The sequence below is a fragment of the Physeter macrocephalus genome, chromosome 7, assembly GCF_002837175.3.
Source record: "Physeter macrocephalus isolate SW-GA chromosome 7, ASM283717v5, whole genome shotgun sequence".
Taxonomy (NCBI): Eukaryota; Metazoa; Chordata; class Mammalia; order Artiodactyla; family Physeteridae; genus Physeter; species Physeter macrocephalus.
The window spans coordinates 22,224,321-22,245,566 of record NC_041220.1 but is presented as its reverse complement, the minus strand read 5'-3'; the positions used below and the strand labels follow the sequence as shown (position 1 = coordinate 22,245,566).

General features: G+C 38.9%; 1 protein-coding gene across 3 annotated transcripts in view; it reads right to left on the bottom strand.

The window, feature by feature from the left end:
* The window catches only part of NFKB1 (nuclear factor kappa B subunit 1), a 123,324-nt gene that overhangs the window by 35,941 nt on the left and 66,137 nt on the right, over positions 1-21,246 (bottom strand). For all 3 annotated transcript variants that reach the window (XR_008617761.1, XM_024126593.2, XM_024126594.3), the window contains exons 7-9: positions 9,899-10,062; positions 7,926-8,084; positions 6,157-6,261 (exon numbers count right to left, since the gene is read on the bottom strand). Coding sequence is in view for 2 of the 3 variants with exons in the window: in XM_024126593.2 (XP_023982361.1) it covers positions 6,157-6,261; positions 7,926-8,084; positions 9,899-10,062 (428 nt within the window). In the remaining variant the exon portion in view is untranslated. The remainder of the gene's footprint in view (positions 1-6,156; positions 6,262-7,925; positions 8,085-9,898; positions 10,063-21,246) is intronic.

Below are 21,246 nucleotides of genomic sequence, written 5' to 3'. Positions count from 1 at the left end.
CTATTTACAATAGCCAGGACATGGAAGCAACCCAAGTGTCCATCGACAGATGAATGGATAAAGGAGATGTGGCACACATATACAATGGAATATTACTCAGCCATAAAAAGAAATGAAATTGAACTATTTGTAGTGAGGTGGTTGGACCTAGAGTCTGCCATACAGAGTGAAGTAAATCAGAAAGAGAAAAACACCATATATATGTGTTAGCATATGGTGTTTGTTTTTCTCTTTCTGACTTACTTCACTCTGTCATACAGAGTGAAGTAAGTCAGAAAGAGAAAAACAAACACCATATGCTAACACATATATATGGTGTTTTTCTCTTTCTGATTTACTTCACTCTGTATGGCAGACTCTAGGTCCAACCACCTCACTACAAATAGTTCAATTTCATTTCTTTTTATGGCTGAGTAATATTCCATTGTATATGTGTGCCACATCTCCTTTATCCATTCATCTGTCGATGGACACTTGGGTTGCTTCCATGTCCTGGCTATTGTAAATAGTGCTGCAGTGAATATTGTGGTACATGACACTTTTTGAGTTATGGTTTCCTCAGGGTATATGCCCAGAAGTGGGATTGCTGGGTCATATGGTAGTTCTATTTTTAGTTTTTAAGGAACCTCCATATTGTTCTCCATAGTGGCTGTATCAATTTACATTCTTTGGTAGTGTATATATGTCCATGCCACTCTTTCACTTTGTCCCAGCTTACCCTTCCCCCTCCCTGTGGCCTCAAGTCCACTGTCTACATCTGTGTCTTTATTCCTGTCCTGCCCCTAGGTTCATGAGAACCACTTTTGTCCAACCACCTCACTACAAATAGTTCAATTTCATTTCTTTTTATGGCTGAGTAATATTCCATTGTATATGTGTGCCACATCTCCTTTATCCATTCATCTGTCGATGGACACTTGGGTTGCTTCCATGTCCTGGCTATTGTAAATAGTGCTGCAGTGAATATTGTGGTACATGACACTTTTTGAGTTATGGTTTCCTCAGGGTATATGCCCAGAAGTGGGATTGCTGGGTCATATGGTAGTTCTATTTTTAGTTTTTAAGGAACCTCCATATTGTTCTCCATAGTGGCTGTATCAATTTACATTCCCACCAACAGTGTAAGAGGGTTTCCTTTTCTCCACACCCTCTCCAGCATTTATTGTTTGTAGATTTTTTGATGATGATGTTTCACTCTTTATAATGTCTGGCCTTACATTTACGTCTTTAATCCATTTTGAGTTTGTTGTATACAGTGTTAGGGAGTGTTCTAATTTCATTCTTTTACATGTAGCGATACCTCATGGTAGTTCTGATCTGCATTTCTCTGATGATAAGTGATGTTGAGCATCCTTTCGTGTGTTTCTTGGCAATCTGTGTATCTTCTTTGGAGAAATGTCTTTTTAGGTCTTCTGCCCATTTTTGGATTGGGTTGTTTATTCTTTTGTTATTGAGCTGCATGAGCTGCTTGTAAATTTTGGAGATTAATCCTTTCCCAGTCGCTCCATTTGCAAATATTTTCTCCCGGGCTTCCCTGGTGGCGCAGTGGTTGAGAGTCCACCTGCCGATGCAGGGAACACGGGTTTGCGGGTCTTCTGTGTTTCCATACAAATTGTGAATTTTTTTGTTCCAGTTCTGTGAAAAATGTCATTGGTAGTTTGATAGGGATTGCATTGAATCTGTAGATTGCTTTGGGTAGTACAGTTATTTTCACAATGTTGATTCTTCCAATCCAAGAACATGGTATATCTCTCCATATGTCTGTCATCTTTAATTTCTTTCATTAGTGTCTTACAGTTTTCTGCATACAGGTCTTTTGTCTTCTTAGGTAGGTTTATTCCTAGGTATTTTATTCTTTTTGTTGCAGTGGTAAATGGGAGTGTTTCCTTGATTTCTCTTTCAGATTTTTCATCATTAGTGTATAGGAATGCAAGAGATTTCTGTGCATTAATTTTGTAACCTGCTACTTTACCAAACTCATTCATTAGCTCTAGTAGTTTTCTGGTAGCATCTTTACCATTCTCTATGTATAGTATCATGTCATCTGCAAACGGTGACGGTTTTACTTCTTTTCCAATTTGAATTCATTTCTCTTTCTTCTCCGACTGCTGTGGCTAAAACTCCCAAAATTGTGTTGAATAACAGCAGTGAGAGTGGGCAACCTTGCCTTGTTCCTGATCTTAGTGGAAATGGGTTCAGTTTTTCACCATAGAGAATGATGTTGGTTGTGGATTTGTCATATATGGCCTTCATTATGTTGAGGTAGTTTCCCTCTATGCCTACTTTCTGGAGAGTTTTTATCTGACCGTTTGTATTTCTGCAGTGTCCATTGTTACTTCTCCTTTTTCATCTCTAATTCTGTTGATTTGAGTCTTTTCCCTTTGAATCCTTGCATTCCTGGGATAAACCCCACTTGATCATGGTGTATGATCCTTTTAATGTGCTGCTGGATTCTGTTTGGTAGTATTTTGTTGAGGATTTTTGCATCTATGTTCATCAGTGATATCGGCCTCTAGTTTTCTTTTATTGCGACATCTTTGTCAGGTTTTGGTATCAGGGTGATGGTGGCCTCGTAAAATGAGTTGGGGAGTATTCCTCCCTCTGCTATATTTTGGAAGAGTTTGAGAAGGAGAGGTGTTTCTGCCAACTTCCTGTTTTTTCTGTTCTTCTATCTCTAATTGCTTTAGGTGTAAGGTTAGGTTGTTTATTTGAGATGTTTCTTGTTTCTTGAGGTAGGATTGTATTGCTATAAACTTCCCTCTTAGAAGTGCTTTTGCTGCATCCCATAGGTTTTGGGTCATTGTGTTCTCATTGCCATTTGTTTCTAGGTATTTTCTGATTTCCTCTTTGATTTCTTCAGTAATCTCTTGGTTATTTAGTAGAGTATTGTGTAGCCTCCATGTGTTTCTAGAGATTTTTCAGAGATTTTTTTGGAGATTTTTTCCTGTAATTGATATCTAGTCTCATAGCGTTGTGGTTGGAAAAGATACCTGATACGATTTCAATTTTCTTAAATTTACCAAGGCTTGATTTGTGACCCAAGATATGATCTCTCCTGGAGAACACTCCATGAGCACTTGAGAAGAAAGTGTATTCTGTTGTTTTTGGATGGAATATCCTATAAATATCAATTAAGTCCATCTTGTTTAATGTGTCATTTAAAGCTTGTGTTTCCTTGTTTATTCTCATTTTGGATGATCTGTCCATTGCTGAAAGTGGGGTGTCAAAGTCCCTGACCATTATTGCGTTACTGCTGATTTCCCCTTTTATGGGTGTTAGCATTTGCCTTATGTTATTGAGGTGCTCCTATGTTGGGTGCATAAATATTTACAACTGTTATATCTTCTTTTTGGATTGATCCCTTGATCATTATGTAGTTCCCTTCTTTGTCTCTTGTTAATAGTCTTTTTTTAAAGTCTACTTTGTCTGATATGAGAACTGCTACTACAGCTTTGTTTTGATTTCCATTTGCATGGAATATCTTTTTCCATCCCCTCACTTTCAGTCTGTATGTGTCCCTAGGTCTGTAGTGGGTCTCTTGTAGACAGCATATATATGGGTCTTGTTTCTGTATCCATTTAGTGAGCCTGTTTCTTTTGGTTGGAGCATTTAATCCATTCACATTTAAAGTAATTATCAATATGTATGTTCCTATTACCATTTTCTAAATTGTTTTGGGTTTGTTTTTGTAGCTGTTTTCCTTTTCTTGTGTTTCCTGCCTAGAGAAGTTCCTTTAGCGTTTGTTGTAAAGCTGGTTTGGTGGTGCTGAATTCTCTTAACTTTTGCTGATCTGTAAAGGTTTTAATGTCTCCACTGAATCTGAATGAGATCTTTGCTGGGTAATCTTGGTTGTAAGTTCTTCCCTTTCATCACTTTAAATATGTCCTGCCACCCCTTCTGGTTTGCAGAGTTTCTGCTGAAAGATCAGCTGTTAACCTTATGGGGATTTCCTTTTATGTTATTTGTTTCTTTTCCCTTGCTGCTTTTAATATTTTTTCTTTGTATTTAATTTTTGACAGTTTATTTAATGTGTGTCTTGGAGTGTCTCTCCTTGGATTTATCCTGTATAAGACTCTCTGCACTTCCTGGACTTGTGTGGCTATTTCCTTTCCCATGTTAGGGAAGTTTTCAACTATAATCTCTTCAAATATTTTCTCAGCCCCTTTCTTTTTCTCTTCTTCTTCTGGAACTCCTATAATTCGAATGTTGGTGCATTTAATGTTGTCCCAGAGGTCTCTGAGGCTGTGCTAAATTCTTTTCATTCTTTTTTCTTTATTCTGCTCTGCAGTAGTTATTTCCACTATTTTATCTTCCAGGTCACTCATCCGTTCTTCTGCCTCAGTTATTCTGTTACTGATTGCTTCTAGACAATTTTTAATTTCATTTATTGTGTTGTTCATCATTGTTTGTTTGCTCTTTAGTTCTTCTAGGTCCTTGTTAAACGTTTCTTGTATTTTCTCTATTCTATTTCCAAGATTTTAGATCATTTTTACTATCATTACTCTGAATTCTTTTTCAGGCAGACTGCCTATTTCCTCTTCATTTGTTTGGTCTGGTGGGCTTTTACCTTGCTCCTTGATCTGCTGCACATTCTTCTGTCTTCTCATTTTGTTTAACTTACTGTGTTTGGGTTCTCCTTTTCGCAGGCTGCAGGTTCATAGTTCCCATTGCTTTTGGTGTCTGCCCCCAGTGGGTGAGGTTGGTTCAGTGGCTTGCGTAGGCTTCCTGGTGTAGGGGACTCGTGCCTGTGTTCTGGTGGGTGGGGCTGGATCCTGTCTTTCTGGTGGGCAGGACCATGTCCAGTGGTGTGTTTTGGGGTGTCTGTGAACTTAGTATGATTTCAGGCAGCTTCTCTGCTAATGGATGGGGTTGTGTTCCTTTCTTGCTAGTTGATTGGCATTGGGCATCCAGCACTGGAGCTTGCTGGTCATTGAGTGGAGCTGGGTCTTAGCGGTGAGATGGAGGTCTCTGGGAGAGCTCTCGCCGATCGATATTACATGGGGCCAGGAGGTCTCTGGTGGTCCAATGTGCTGGACTCAGCTCTCCCACCCTCAGAGGCTCAGGCTTGACACCCGGCTGGAGCACCGAGACCCTGTCAGCCACACAGCAGTGAATGTGGCGGTCTCCGTTATGAAGTCAGATTACGAGGGTCTTCAGTAGCTGCTCAGCTAGAACAGGCTGACTTGGGAGCACTCTGTCTACGAGGCTGTCTCCAGCAACCCGTGGCTGAAAGAGTAGGTCTTCGCATGCGCTGCCAGAATCTTGAACGTTTATATAGAGGTCTTTGCTGGGTTCAGTTACGGATTTGGTACAGGTGGTCTCAAAAATACCTTCCTCTCTCAAGGCTGTGCACTTGAAACAGCTCCTACGCCTGAGGGTCTACAAGCTGCAGAAAGATGAGACCGCCTGAGGCTGCGTGCAAGCCGTGATTCTTGCCACGAGCCCAGCTGCTGCCATCGTGGAAGTGAGTGTATCTTTATTATACTATACCTTCTATCATTTTATTTAAAAAATGAGTGAAGCTTGAGAAAATAACACAATCTCCTTCAGCTTTTGCTGACTTATCAGTCTTACGCTATATTTAATGAGAGACAAATGCCAAGGACCTTTCTGAAAGTGAAAATTATGAGAGAAATATGCTCTGAAAATTTCCCTATAGTCCTTATTCTCTTTCTTTTTCTTAAATGACATCATAGTGTCATGTGAAGATATCCAGAAAAGCTCTCTGTGTTGCGATGAAGCATGGTAAGATAAACAAAATAAACAATTTTACACTATGTAAAACATTTATTCTGTGTGTGTGTGTGTGTGTGTGTGTGTGTGTGTGTGTGTGTGAGAGAGAGAGAGAAGCATGGGCTATTACTCATTTATTTAAAGTTCAGATACCAAAATTTAAAGTATAAAAACCCTGAAACATCACTGATTCCAATGATCACTGTTTTCTTATTTATCTTTACTTCTGTTGAAAATTTTAAAATGAATTAGTTGGGTTAACAAAATAACATGGACAACTTAAATTTGGGAGAGGAAATGTATAAATTTTTAAAAGGAGTTCTATGGCAAGGAGGGATATTTTACTGGGCCTACTGACAAAAAGTGACTCACAAACACACTCAGAATTATACTTCACATATGGAGATCAGAGCATATATTTACCTTTCTGAACCTTGTCACAGAGAAGATAAATCTCTTCTCCTCCAGTTACGCATCCAGCTGTCCTGTCCATCCTTACTATTTTCAAGTTGGAGGCATTGGGGGCTTCTGTCCACAGGAAAAAAACAACAAACTTCATTATTTATCCTCAGCTTCACAAGCTAACCTCCTATGAGGGACCTTAACCAAAGCATACATTAACCAAAAGACAGTTTAAATAGATGCTTTCACTCATACTGCTTTAACAAGGATATAAATAAAACAAAAATGCCTCTGAAACCCTCAGAGCATTTCTTGGGCATGGCTCATTCATTATCACCAAAATAGATGAGACACAAAGGAGCAGTATTTGTTTCTCCCACTAACACAGTAAGAGAGATGAACAGAGAAAGAGAAAGAAATTTTCTGATGTTTCAGGAAGTTCCAAGCTAATGGATGTGTGGAATTTCAATAAGGTCAAGACTTTAACCCCAAACTTATGTCCATGATACTGATATACCATTTACAAGAGTCCTAGAAATTTAGGAAAAGTACAGTTTTCTAAAACTATTTATTAATTTTTATTCTACAGAAAAGAAAAATGAAGATGTTATATTTCTTTTCCCCAAACGAAATTAGAATTCTATGTGGTTAAGGAGTAAAAGTTTTGTGTGGTAATAGTATAAGGCTTCCTTTTTTTTTTTTTTTTTTTTGCTCCAACAGCTGCATTTTAAAGTGATCTTTGGTATATGAGTCTACATCAGTTTATAAAGCTTTCACTTCCCTTCGAACATGTTTAAATTAGAGAAATCAGTTAGTTGTTGTACCTGGGGCATGGCGTTTTGTACTTAGACCGAACTCTATAACCTTTCAAGAAGCCTAAATACTGCCCTTGTAGACTTTTTGGAAATATCTGTTTAATAAATCCCATGCATACCAAATAAGAAATTTGCATGGTAAATGCTGAAGACCACTGTAAAACTCTTTCAGAAACTCCAGGAACTATAGACTAAAATAGAATTTTGAAGCCACGAAATATCTGTACTGCTCACTTAGTAAACCTGAAGTTCCTAACTTGATAAAGCTATAACATGCAAGAATGAAAATGGATAAGAATAAGTGTTGTCTTTTTCAAAAATATTTTTATTTTTTAAATTTTTGGCCGTGTTGGGTCTTCGTTTCTGTGCAAGGGCTTTCTCTAGTTGCGGCGAGCGGGGGCCACTCTTCATCGCGGTGTGCGGGCCTCTCCCTGTCGCGGCCTCTCTTGTTGCGGAGCACAGGCTCCAGACGCGCAGGCTCAGTAGTTGTGGCTCATGGGCCTAGTTGCTCCGCGTCATGTGGGATCTTCCCAGACCAGGGCTCGAACCCGTGTCCCCTGCATCGGCAGGCAGATTCTCAACCACTGCGCCACCAGGGAAGCCCAAGAGTTGTCTTTTATTAACTTCTCTTCAGAGCCCCAATTGAGAAACTTTTCTCATCTAAGAGCACCAACAATATATCCTCATAGTAAGGAATTCATAAATAATAAGAGATTTGGCATTGCACGTAGAAGACTACAACGATGATCTGAGGAAGATTTATTGAGCACCTCACAATATTTCACTTTTAATCTCGACATCAAATTTTAAGCTAAATTTCAGTATTCTCATTTTGTAAGATGATAAATGTGAGGTTCCAAGTGATTAAGTTACTTGCCCCAGGAATCAGAGGTAGTCAGTAACTGCCAGGGCAGGGCTGGAAGTCTATTCTTGACTTTACAGCAAGCTGCCTCCTGTCAGAAGTCAGGTACTCACTGCTATCGTAGATGGCGTCCGATACCACGGGTTCCAGGCGCCTCGTGAAGCTGCCGGTGCTGTCTGGAAGGAAAGCTGTAAACATAAGCCGCACCACGCTGAGGTCCATCTCCTTTGTCTGCTGAAGAGCTGCCTGGCGGATGATCTCCTTTTCCCGATCTAGGACCAGACAACATAGGGTATTTATGCCCAGGGAAAGAGTAAAGCGTGAATGTTTTAGATAGGATGCTTTTATAAAGCCCAAATAAAGAACATCAACTTAAAATAAAAGTCTATTTTTTTTTCTTTTGAAATTCTTCATACTGCTAATACAATTTTAAGAATTATCTATTTATGTCATCCAAACGTAAAGGCATCAAAAAAAGGCCTGCATTTTCTCTGGATCACAGTAAAAACTGTCCTGCATGTGTAAAACTGCCTCTCTCCTATCTTCCCCTGCCCTGTCCCAAGACACAAAGGATGTGGTGGAATGGAATGCAGTAGGCTGACTATGCCTCAGTTGTGTGGAGGAATGTGAAAATTAAGTATTCCAAAAGCTCTCCGAGCAAAGGGACTGTATTCATCCCACAGTGCCCGGCACAGTACCTGGCACTAAGCAAGTACAACTCAAAAAGTGCTTTTAAGGAGCCGAAGGACTCCACTGCACTTGCCTCCTTCCCTCCTGATGGAGCTTTCATACTGATGGACATAATCTTACTTAACCTATAATATAATAAGAGGTGATAATTCAAGTGATAAGTACTATAAAAGAGCTACAGTTGAAGTGATATGAAACTTCAAAGGAGGGGAGAATCCAGAGGCTTTGGAGCAGAAGAGGCATTGCTCTAAATCTTGAAAGGATGGTAGAACTTGAACTTAGGAGGAGAATGAAAAAAGGCATCCCAGGAAGAGGAAAGAGCAGGAGTGGAAAGAATGTGCCAAAGAGAGAAAGTGAGAAATTGTAGTGCTTCTATGGTGTAGTTCAGTTTGACAAGAAGGGGTGTAGTGGAAAACAAAGTTGGAAATGCAGATTGGGGCCAGCTCTTGGGAGGCCTGAAGTGTCAGGGTATGGAATTTGGATTCTGGACGCAACAGGGAGACACTGAGTAGTGGTGACCTGTAGGCTTCAGTAAGATCCATCTGGCCATAGGGTGTAAACTAGATTAGAAGTGGGGAGGGACAGAGACAGAGCATCAAAAAATGGAGTGAGGAGGGGAACCCCAGAGAGCACAGAATAGCTGGAGCACGAACTGGAGATGCAGCAGAGGTGAGAAGGAGGACGCAAAGATGATGTGAAGGTTTTGAGGATGAATAGCAAAAGACAGAACATGTCTAATGGGAAAATGATTGTCTTTGGACTGCCTGAGTATGAGCTGGTGACAGGATGGCCAGACAAAAGGACAACACATAAAAGCAGAAATGGCATATGTGGTGGAACAAGGATTAGGGTTGAAAGAAAAAAATACAAGTGAAGGCAGGAAAACATAAAATCATAGCATTTTTATGATAAAGAGGATAGCTTACAATGAGCCTGAAGAGCCCAGAGAAAGAAAGATTCCTTATAATAAGGTGAGCTGGGGGAGGTATAACAGAGCAGCTGTTCTTTGAACCATGTCTTGAATTCTGAATTGGTTCTGACAGGTTGAAAAGGGAAGGGTGGGGTGTTTTAGGTAGAGGAAGACACATACAAAGGTGTGAGTATGCATCAGTGTTCAGGGGGCGGTGACGGGGAGAGGTGGGTACAGGTGGGACCTCAGATGAAACTGGAAAGGGGGCTGAGGCCCGGCTTTGTATGCCAGGCTATGGAGGTACAGATTTTATTCTAGAAGTAGCAGGAACCATCAAAGTTTTCTGAGCAGGGAAAGGGTGAGAGCAGTTTGGAGTACAGGCCAGGAGAAGGAGAAACCTGGGACGTAAGATGAGCACATGGTCTACACACAGGACAAGGAGAGCCAGAGCTCTCAAAGGACCAAGGCTGGGAGAGTGATACTCACCTGTGAGCTGCCGGTCTCCTCCACCTTCTGCTTGTAAATAGGCAAGATCAGGATGCACCAAAAGTCCGGGATTATAGCCCCTTATACATGCATCTGTCATTCGTGCTTCCAGTGTTTCAAATACTTTTTTCTTTGTCACATGAAGTATACCCAGGTTTGCAAAGCTGGAGAAAAAACAGTAACAGCAACAACAACCAGAATTAGGCAGTCAGTAACTAGAGAGTCCTGTTTTACCTTAGCTAAGTGGATTGAGAAAAAATGCACAGGCCCTCAAATCACTGGCCCTCAAACACATTACTATTTCTGCAGTGAAACATACAAAGCAGACTCACCAAATGGAATAATAAAGTATATAACCAGCTGCACATCACGTCAGGCTGGGTTTTGCCACCAAATCAGTCTGCGGTAAACTTAGAAAAATCTTTTCGTTTTCAAAGCTTATTAGACTTGCAAATTATGAATAAGGGAGTGGGGTATACATATCTTAATAAGAAAGTTTTACCTAGACTCATTTTAAAGTATTTTTCTAGGAGAATTGTATAAAAAGAAATTTTAATTCCAAATATACTAACTTTTCTAACTTTTTAAAAAAGAATATGCAAAATACTATATTTAGAAGATTTTTTTTCTTTTGGCTCATCCCTGGGTTTCTAGATGGGATTTAGAGTCTACCAGGAATCCCATCTCCTCCTGGGCTATCTCTAAGGTTGGAATTATTTATGACCACTAGAATGTCCAACTCTACATGTAATCAGTCTTGAGGTATACCTTCAATCAGGGATGGAGAACTTTTTATATTGTGAAGCCTACATATCCATAAAACAAAATATGTTAACATGCTAATTAAAGCAATTAAAGGGATTTTAAAATATATAAAATGCTCCAGCCATTCATTTTTAAAAATAAAGTACATGAAACAAAGAAGTGTATTCAATAAATGTAATACAACAAACAAACAAAAAAGCACTTTACCAAGGAGACTCATTCGTTCAACAAATATTTATTTTGTTCCTTAGTACCAGTGTACTAAGGAGCAGTGTCCTGGGTGCTTCTGTCAACAGTAAAGGAATCCCTACCTTCATGGAGTTTATATGCTAGTGCAACAACAGAGAGGAAACAAACAAGTAAATTTTATAATTTAAAAGGTAAAAAGTGTTACCAAGAAAAATAAAGTGGGAATGGGGAGGAGGAAAGGCAGTAGTAGAAGGCACGACACTTAAAAATAGGAAGAGGCCAGACAGGGCCTCATTGAAAAGATGTCAACTGAACAAAGACTTGAAGGAAGTAGGGGGTGAGACATGGATATATGGAAAAAGAACATTTGAGGTGGAAAGAACAGCAAGTACAAAGACCCTGAGGTAGGATCATGCCTGGTGTCCACAAGACAACAATGGCAAAAAGGCCAGTGTGGCTGGAGTGAGATGAACAAGGGGTCAGCAATAAGTAAGGAGTTCAAAGAGATAAGTGGGGCACAGTTCTTTTAAAGCCTTGTAAGCTTTTGTAAGGACTCTTCTTTTCCTCTGGCTTTTACTCAGAAAGAAAAAAAAATATTAGCAGGAATATTAGAGGAAAGATAGAAATATTATGATAACTGGATCAAATGAAATAAAGAAGAAGATAATGTTGGAAGACTAGATAAACTAGGGAAAGAAAACATAGGAGGTGAAGGCAGAATGAGATGAGCACTCATACAGAGGCCCAGAGATGAAATGATACACATGTACAGACAGTGACGAAAAAAAGTAGGACAGCTGAGACAGACACCGAAAAGAAAATACAGAATATAAGCCCCTTGAAAGCAGAGATATCCAGTGACTAGAGACCTGGGTGCTTAATAAATGTCTACCGGATAAATAAATGCATGAATTAATCCAGCACAGAAAAACACGCAATGTGACACATTGGTATGCATGGAGGCACAGGGGGATTTTCAGAAACAACACCTCCATATTTTGGCCTTTTAGGCTTTACTCCTATACAGACACCCATAACTACAGGAAAACAAGGCTGATATTCTAGGTAACTGCAATGATAAACATGTGTGCACTTTACCACCTAGAAAGTGCTTTTCATGTATATTATCTAATTTAATCTCTGTGAAAAAGTCATCATCTGTATTTTTCATTATGTGAATAATGGATTTACTCTGGAAATAAATGAAACAATACAGAAGTCAGTCTTCCACCTTAGGTAATGATAGAGCAACACAGACCGATTGAACCTAGCATTTTAAACAACAAAAAAATATGAAAAAATAGTTTTCAGACACTGGACAATAGGTGGCATAGGACAGTGAGCCTTAAGAAAAGGAAAACAAATAAGGTGAATCCTAAAATTATGCTGCCTTAATATCTAGAGAGAGCTTCCAGGTTGCAGTAAGGAAGGGGGAGCCCAAACAGGGCCTGCTGATCTCCCTGAGTTTAGGAGACAAAGGAGGTCAACAAGGGTAGAATTCACAGGCCGATACCAGAGAAGAAAGAACCACATACCGAGAGACACTCAGAGCATGTGTGTCAGGAAATGACCCAAGGCTGGGAAAAGAACAATCAGAAGCACAGGCAAAACAGCCCCTGGAGCACACACAGGGCTAGAATAGTTCAAGAAATCTTGTGATACACGAAGTATTAGGGTGTACAGTCAGAAAGGTATTGCCTTTGTAATGGCATCAAGTTAACCCTAGACTAGCTGCTCTGGTCTCCCTAAAAAGGCTTAATAGTAAGTCTAGAAAGGATCAAGCTATTCCCAAACTTAACTTCATCTCAATGCTCAAAAATATTTAGAAGCATAGAAAATAAAAAATCCAACTACCCACAATCCAAAATTCAAAATGTCTACCATCCAATCAAAAATTACCAGGCATACAAAGAAACAGGAAAAATATAACTCATAATGAGGATAAAAATCATTCAATAGAAACAGATCCAGAAATGAAATGAGACAGAAAACAGAATTTGTAGATAAGTACACGGAAAAGCTATGAGAGATATACTCCATATGGTCGAGGAGAAAGCATTAGTATGCGAAGGAGAGGCATGGGAGATATAAAAAAGACCCCCCCCCCAAAACCTATAGAGATGAAAACTACAACGTCTGAGAAGAAAAACACACCAGATGGGATTAAGAACATATCAGACAGTACAGACAAAAAGATTAGTGAACTTGAGGACACAGTAATAAAACTATCTGAAATGAAACAGAAAAAGATGAAAAAAATTTTAAAAAGAAGAGATGATCAATGAGCTGTGGCACAATTTCAAATGGCCAAATATACATGAGGCTGATGTTTCAGAAGAGAAAAGAGAGGAATGGATGGAAAAAATATTTTAAAAAATAATGGCCAATGGGCTTCCCTGGTGGTGCAGTGGTTGAGAGTCCGCCTGCCGATGCAGGGGACACGGGTTCGTGCCCCGGTCCGGGAAGATCCCACATGCGAGCGGCTGGGCCCGTGAGCCATGGCTGCTGAGCCTGTGCGTCCGGAGCCTGTGCTCCGCAACGGGAGAGGCCACGACAGTGAGAGGCCCGCATACAGAAAAAAAAAAAAAAAAAAAAAAAAAAAAAAAAAAAATGGCCAAAAAGTTTTAAAATTTAATAAAAACTATAAACCCAGAGATCCAAGAATCTCAATGAACCACAAAGCACAAGAAACATGAAGAATACAACACTAAAGCTTATCATGATCAAACTGTTGAAAACTAGCGATGAAGAGAAAATCTGAAAAGCTGATAGAGAAAAAAACTGACACACTATGTACAGAGGAATAAAGATAAGAATGACAGGAGACTTCTTTTTGGAAACAAGGCAAGCCAGAAGACAGTGAAGCAGCATATTTTAAGGACATGAAAGAAAAACCCTGTATTTCTATACTCCTCAAAAATATCTTTGAAAAACAAAAACAAAATAAAGACTTTAAGATGTACAACAACTGAAAGAATTTATCAGCAGCACACCTGTGGTATAAGAAAAATTAAAGGAAGTCAACATATGGGTATAAAGTATAAAATGCTTTTTTTCCCTTATTTAAAAGTTTCTTTAAAAGATAACTGACGATTTAAAGCAAAAATAGAAAACAATATATGGTGGGATTTACAACATATGCAGATGTAAAATATATGACATAATAGCACAAAGGTCAAGAGAGGGGAAATGAAAATATACTGCTAACATGCTATACATAAAGAGGTATATTGCTACTTGAAGGTAGACTATGATAAGTTAAAGATGTATAGTATAAACCTAAAACAATGGCTAAAAAATACAAAGAGTTGTATAAATCTAAAAGGAGGTAAATGAAATAAGAAATAATCAATTAATCTAAAAGAAGGCAGGAAAAGGGGGAACATAGAATAGATATGACAAGCAGAAAACAAACAGCAAGATGGTAGATTTAAACACAGCCATAGCAGAAAACAAACAGCAAGATGGCAGATTTAAACACAGCCATATCAGTAATCATATTAAATAAAAATCACCTAAACACCCCACTAAAAGAGTATGTGAGACGGAATACAAAGTAAGACCCAACTATATGCAGTGCATATTTACTTTGAATATAAACACACAAAAAGGTTAAAACTAAGAGGATGGGAAAAAAATGTTCCAAGCTAACATTATTCAAAAGAAAGCTGAAGTAACTATATTAGTTTCAGTCAAGGTAAATTCCAGAGCAAAGAATATTACCAGGAATAAAAAAGAAGGTCATTTCATAATGATAAAGGGATCAATTAATTAAGAGGACATAAGAATCCTAAATTTTTATGCATCTAATAAAAGAGCTTCACAATACAAGAAGCAAAATCTTATAGAACTGAAAAGAGAAATAGATGTATTTATGAATATTGTCAGATTTCAATACTCTTCTCTCAATAATTAATAGAACAAGTAGAGAGAAAATTAGTAAGGAGACAAAAGCTTTGAACAAACAACCTGACCCAACTGACATCTACAGAACATGCGTTCAACCTGATCAGACTAAACATTCTTTTTTAAGTGCACCAGGAACATTTACCAAGACGGACCAGGGCTTCCCTGGTGGCGCAGTGGCTGAGAATCTGCCTGCCAGTGCAGGGGATATGGGTTCGAGCCCTGGTCTGGGAAGATCCCACATGCCATGGAGCAACTGGGCCCATGCGCCGCAACTGCTGAGCCTGCGCGTCTGGAGCCTGTGCTCCGCAACAAGAGGCCGCGATAAAAAAAAAATAAAAAGAGGCCGCGATAGTGAGAGGCCCGCACGCCGCGATGAAGAGGGGCCCCCACTTGCCGCAACTAGAGAAAGCTCTCGCACAGAAACGAAGACCCAACACAGTCAAAAATAAATAAATAATTAAATAATTTTTTTTTAAAAAAAAGGATTGACTTAAAAAAAAAAAAACAGACAGACCATATTCCCTCCATAAAACAAGCCTCAATACATTTAAAGGGAATCAAATGATACCAGATATTCTCTTACCACAATGGAACTAAATCAGATATCAATAACAAAGTTACCTAGGTAGGAGTATATTTAAATCAAGACTGGCCACGTAATAATTAATTGTTGAAGGTGGGTGACGGGTACAATGAAGGCTCATTATGCTATTCTTTCTACTTTTGTATATGTTTGGAAATTTCTATAATAAAATGCAAAAGAAAAATGAGAGCAGACATTATTAGCATAAAAAACAGAAAAAAACAAGGATCATAAATGTTAACATATGAGAATGCAAAAGGTGCAGCCACTTTGGAAAACAACTTGGCAGTTTCTTTTTTTTTTTGGCCACACCACGTGGCATGTGGAACTTCCCTGACCAGGGCTCGAACCCCTGCCCCCTGCAGTGGAAGCCCAGAGTCTTAACCACTGGACCACCAGGGAAGTCCAACTATTTGGCAGCTTCTTATCAAGATAAACGTACTCTTAGCACACATCCCTACAATTCCACTCCTCAGTATTTACCCAAGCCAAGAAAAATGAAAACTTATGTTCACACAAAAGGTGGCTTTGTTCTGAAAAACTGGAAACAAACCAAATGTCCTTCAACAGGTGGATAAACTGTGATATATCAACACAATGCAACCAATGCAACACTACTTATTAACTAAAAGGAATAAACTACTGACAGACTCAGCAATCTGGAGGAATCTGAAATACATTATGCCAAGTGAAATAAGCCAGACCCAAAAAGGCTACATATTGTATGACTGCATTTGCATACCATTCTGGAAAAGGCAAAACCATGGGGGTAGAACAGATCAGAGGTTGCCAGGGCCTAGAGTTGGGGGGGGAACCTGACTCCAAAGGGTCACACAGGGATTTTCAGGATGGGGGATGGGGGGAGGGAATGAAACTATTCTACACCTTAACTGTGGTGATTATATGAGTATTTATCAAAACTCATAGAACTGTATACTTTAAAGGGTGAATGTTACAGTATTTAAATTCAAAAATTTTTATAAAGACAGGTTATCACAGTTAATAATGGGTTAGTAACGGGACTGGGACTACAATCCTGTTTCTTACTCAAAATGCCGTTTCTTACACATCAATGGTTTTCAAAGTATACTCTCCAGACCAGCAGCAGCAGCATCACCCAAGAATTTATTAAAATGCAAATTCTTGGGTTTTATCCCAAACCTACTGAATCAGAAACTCTGAGCGTGGGGCTCAACCATCTGTGTTTTAACAAGCTCTCCGGGTGATTCTGATGGCCCCTAAAGTTTGTGAACCACTGCTCTACACGATGAGACAGGGCAATGAGACCAGAATCTCTGGACGTAGGGCCTGGCATCAGTATTTTTACAAAGTGACCAAAGGTGACTTTAATTAGCAGCCAGGTTTGAAATCCTCTACACTGTGCCAGATACTGCCATCATTATGATCATCTGGGAACTGCCTCTGCCCTTCGGCTAGGTTCAAATCCCCAGGTCCTTGGGTTGGGATTCTAAAGTGCCTCCTCCATCTGGCCTTTCTTCCTCTCCAGACTCAACTATTGACTTCATGGCTGGCCTGAGATTTAAAAGCAGCCCTTGACTCACAATACACACCCTAGGTTTGGAAGTTGGATATTTCCAATCTCAGTCCAGACCTTGTCCATTTTCTGCAAACAGCTCCTTTTCTGTGCATTAAGATTGAACCATATGAAACTGCCAGCAGCTAACTGTTTTTGGATCTACAAAAATAGCAGTTTAATATGATCTGCATCAGTTCATTGAGGGAAGACTTGTTTCCGTTTTGTATTTTTATATTTATATATCTACTTCGAGTGCTTACCATTGGTACATGCTGGAAATATTAGTTTAAAAAAAAAGAAAAACTTCACATCTCTCTAAATCAGGGCTGCCAGGAAGCAAGCAGAGGGTGTGGTGATTATTGGTGAGGAAGGTGGCTTAAAGCAAAGTCAAGTAACAGTTTCCATTGAAAGCAAATTTCAGAGAACTAAAATGCTGTTGAAACAAACTGCTGATATTCAGGATAGAAAATAAAACACCAAACAAAGATGATTCTTATGAGGACAGGCACGAAGGACTAACAAAATAAGTGAGTAGGAAATAAAAAGTCAAAATTAAAGCTAACTAAAAGAAGTTAAAAGGACAAACCCCCCCCAAATTAAACCAATCAAACTTACAATCATGACTTAGTTATCTAAAACATGAGTAGTTTAATATAGATAACAAAATACCTTCAAAAATATAAATTAAATTTTACTGAGAACTCATGCTGAGAGTAAAGTGAAGAGAACACTCCAAAGAAAGGTCATTCTTTTGGTTTTGATAATTTAGAAGTTATTTATCTTCTCAGTGTCATTTTCCATATATATCTTTTTTTTTTTGGCCACACCAAGTCCGGCATGCACCATCTTAGTTCCCCAACCAGGGATCGAACGCGTGGCCCCTGCATTGGGAGCGCAGAGTCTTAACCACTGGACCAACAGGGAAGTCCCTCCATATACCTTTTTTGATGTGTTGGATTGATGCCCTGCTTATGAATTTATACTCTTAACCTAAACTGTACTGAAAACTGCTTATCATGGTTCTGTTTCTAGTATTGACAAGTCTAAGGAATAACTCTGGCTATCTTCCTAAATTTCTCTATATGCTATTCTTACCTACAAGTTAGAACTAAATAAGAATAATCGTTGACATCCTGTAAATACACATGAGGCAAGTTGGCTCATGTTATTTCATAATATTAGCTAATGTTAGTTCAGTGTAGAATTTGGATGTAAAGGGCCTGGAGGTAGATTCTGTAGCCTAACATTCAGATTTTATAAGGGAAGAAATTAAAGTCCCCAAGAAGTCATGCAAATTGCCCTTGTCCTACTGTTGTGAGTGACAGAACTGGAAATAGAATTCTGGTTTCCAGACCACCAGCATGAGACTCTTTCTACTAAAATGCAACAGGTTCTGGTATTAGAAACTTAAAAAAAAAAAAATAAGAGAGACAAATGAAATCATGAAGGAAATACTGCATTTTGGGAAACACGGTAGGCAAAAGTTTCTCAGTTAAAAATCAAATTATAAAAGGAGTACCAAGGTTTCATAGAGCACTCTGAATGGGAGAGGCTACTGAGTCTACTGTAACTCTTAGGAGACATCCTCTTGATTACATTTCTTGGTGAAACTGCATAGTATTAGAAAATCCCACAGAGCTATGACCAGACATCTTGATGATCACATTTACAAGTTTAGATGCTCAAACTGTTGAATGAATGAATTCTTCCAACTACCGAACCCCTCACGCCAGCATTAAAAGAGAGTAACAGATTTCCTCACTTTCCTTGGAGACAGGGAATTTACTTTTACTCCTGCTGTAGGTCCCCAAAATAACCATTAGTTCATCCCCAAATCCTCAAAGACTACTAAGGCAAACCACAGAAACAACAAATTACAGATAACATATTGGAATGTTTATAATAACAAATATTGTTAGTAGGGAACTTCACGTATAATTTCCTCTGAAGGATATGATTATCACACACATTAAACAGGACCAAAGAGAATATACACTTCGTACTGACAGTAGCCTACTCGAGTAAATCTGCAGAGACACTAAGTGATCAACTAGGCCGAAACCCTTTGACAATTACCCTGCATTTCAAAGCTCTCATAGGTCAGTCAGGAACTGTAAGGGTATTCCAAAACAAACGATGAACCAACTGTGACACACAAGAGGAAACAGGCCAGCCTTTCAAAAGGATGTTGAAACAAGTTCATTTAAAGCACAGTTGAATTTTTCAAATCAATTTAGGCTTCTTCCTCCAATCTAGAGTTTTTTTTTTCCCTGACATCAAAAGAATCAGATTTTAGTGACTTAAAAGAAAGCTCTCTAGGTTTTTCACACTTGAAAATTTTAACAGTCAAACAAAGAAATACCAAGGAACATGAAAGTTCCACCTCCCCAATAACAACCAACTTGAAACCTGATCGGAATTCAAAGCCTGAAATGTTACCATCAGCTTAATTATAGCTGATTTAAACAATTCCTTTCTTTTGAGTGAACAGTCTAGATTAACTGGGATTTTACCGTAAACTATTTAAACCAGTATTAGGAAGCCCTGAAAGATATTCCTGAAAATTAGACAAATTTAATTAAAAATTTCTTTTGAATTGAATTTATTTTTATAATACTTCATTCATTAAAAATGGCTTGTTTTATCTCTCTGACCAACCCTTAAATGAATAGGTCTCTTTGTATTTACATTTCAAGTCTAATGAATGCCAAAACAAATTTGTAATCCTTGGCTGTGCACACTTAAAAAAAAAACTGAAGTATGGTTGCTGTACAATATTATATGTTACAGGTGTACAATATAGTGATTCAAAATTTTTAAAGGTTATACTCTTTAGTTATTATAAGATATTGGCTGTATTCCCCATGTTGTACAATATATCCTTGTAGCTTATTGTAAACCTAGTAGTTTGTATGTCTTAATCCCCTACTCCTATATTGCCCCTCCCCCTTCCCTTTCTCCCCACTCATTTGTTCTCTATATGTGTGGGTCTGTTTCCTTTTTGTTATACTTACTAGTTTATTTTTTAGATTCCATACATGAGTGATATCATACAGTATTTGTCTTTGTCTGACTTGCTTCACTTAGCATAATACCTTCCAGGTCCATCCATGTTGCTGCAAAATTTCATTCTTTTTTATGGCTGAGTAGTATTCTACTGTGTATATATATACACACACACATCTTCATCATATATATATATATATATATACACACACATACATATACCACATCTTGCTTATCTATTCATCTGTTGATAGACACTTAGGTTGCTTCCATATTTTGGCAATTATATATAATGCTGCTATGAACACTAGGGTGCATGTATCTTTTGGAATTAGTGTTTTGGTTTTTTTGGATATATACCCAAGAGTGGAACTGCTGGGTCATATGGTAGTTCTAGTTTTAGTTTTTTGGGAAACCTCCATACTGTTTTCCACAGTGGCTGTACCAATTCACATCCCCACCAACAGTGTTTGAGAGTTCCCTTTTCTCCACATCCTCACCAACATTTGTTCTTTGTGTTCTCTTTGATGACAGCCATTCTGACAGGTGTGAGGTGGCATCTCACTGTGGTATTGATCTGTCTCCCTTATACTTAGTGAGATCAAGAATCTTTTCATATGCCTGTTGGCCACCTGCAAGTCCTCTTTGGAGAAGTGTCTAATCAGGTCCTCTGCCCATTTTTTAATCCGGTTGTTATTTTGATGTTGAGTTGAATGAGCTGTTTGTATGTTTTGGAAATTAAGCCCTTATCGGCCTTATCATTTCTGTGCACACTTTCTAAGCAGCACAGAACTGAAATAATATTTACCTATCCACTTCATGCTCAACATGTTCACACTGTAAATCGAGAATCAACAGTTCATTAAGGGAATCACCAAAGGTATGAAATCATCCATAAAGTGCTGATTTCTGCTATAGCCAGTTTTCTTCTAATTTGTCCTTATCCTTATTTCCAGAAGGAAAATATTGCTAAAAGTGGCACAAATGTCTCATAGGTCAAGTGACTGTATAATTCATCATCCAAACTGGGCCACTTCTGAGAGTGAAAGAGGGTGCTATAAATAATTAGGCCAGAACAACAGGTACAAAGTGGGTTGTATCAAGGAAATCCAGTCAAGTGGGCACCTTACTCTTCGGAGTCCTTGGAGTCCAAGTGAGAGCTCAAATTTTCATTTTCTGGGGCTCTCTGAGGGTCTTGGAAAGACCCTTAATAAAAAGGGCCTGTTGGGCTTCCCTGGTGGCGCAGTGGTTGCGCGTCCGCCTGCCGATGCAGGGGAACCGGGTTCGCGCCCCGGTCTTGGAGGATCCCACATGCCGCGGAGCGGCTGGGCCCATGAGCCATGGCCGCTGAGCCTGCGC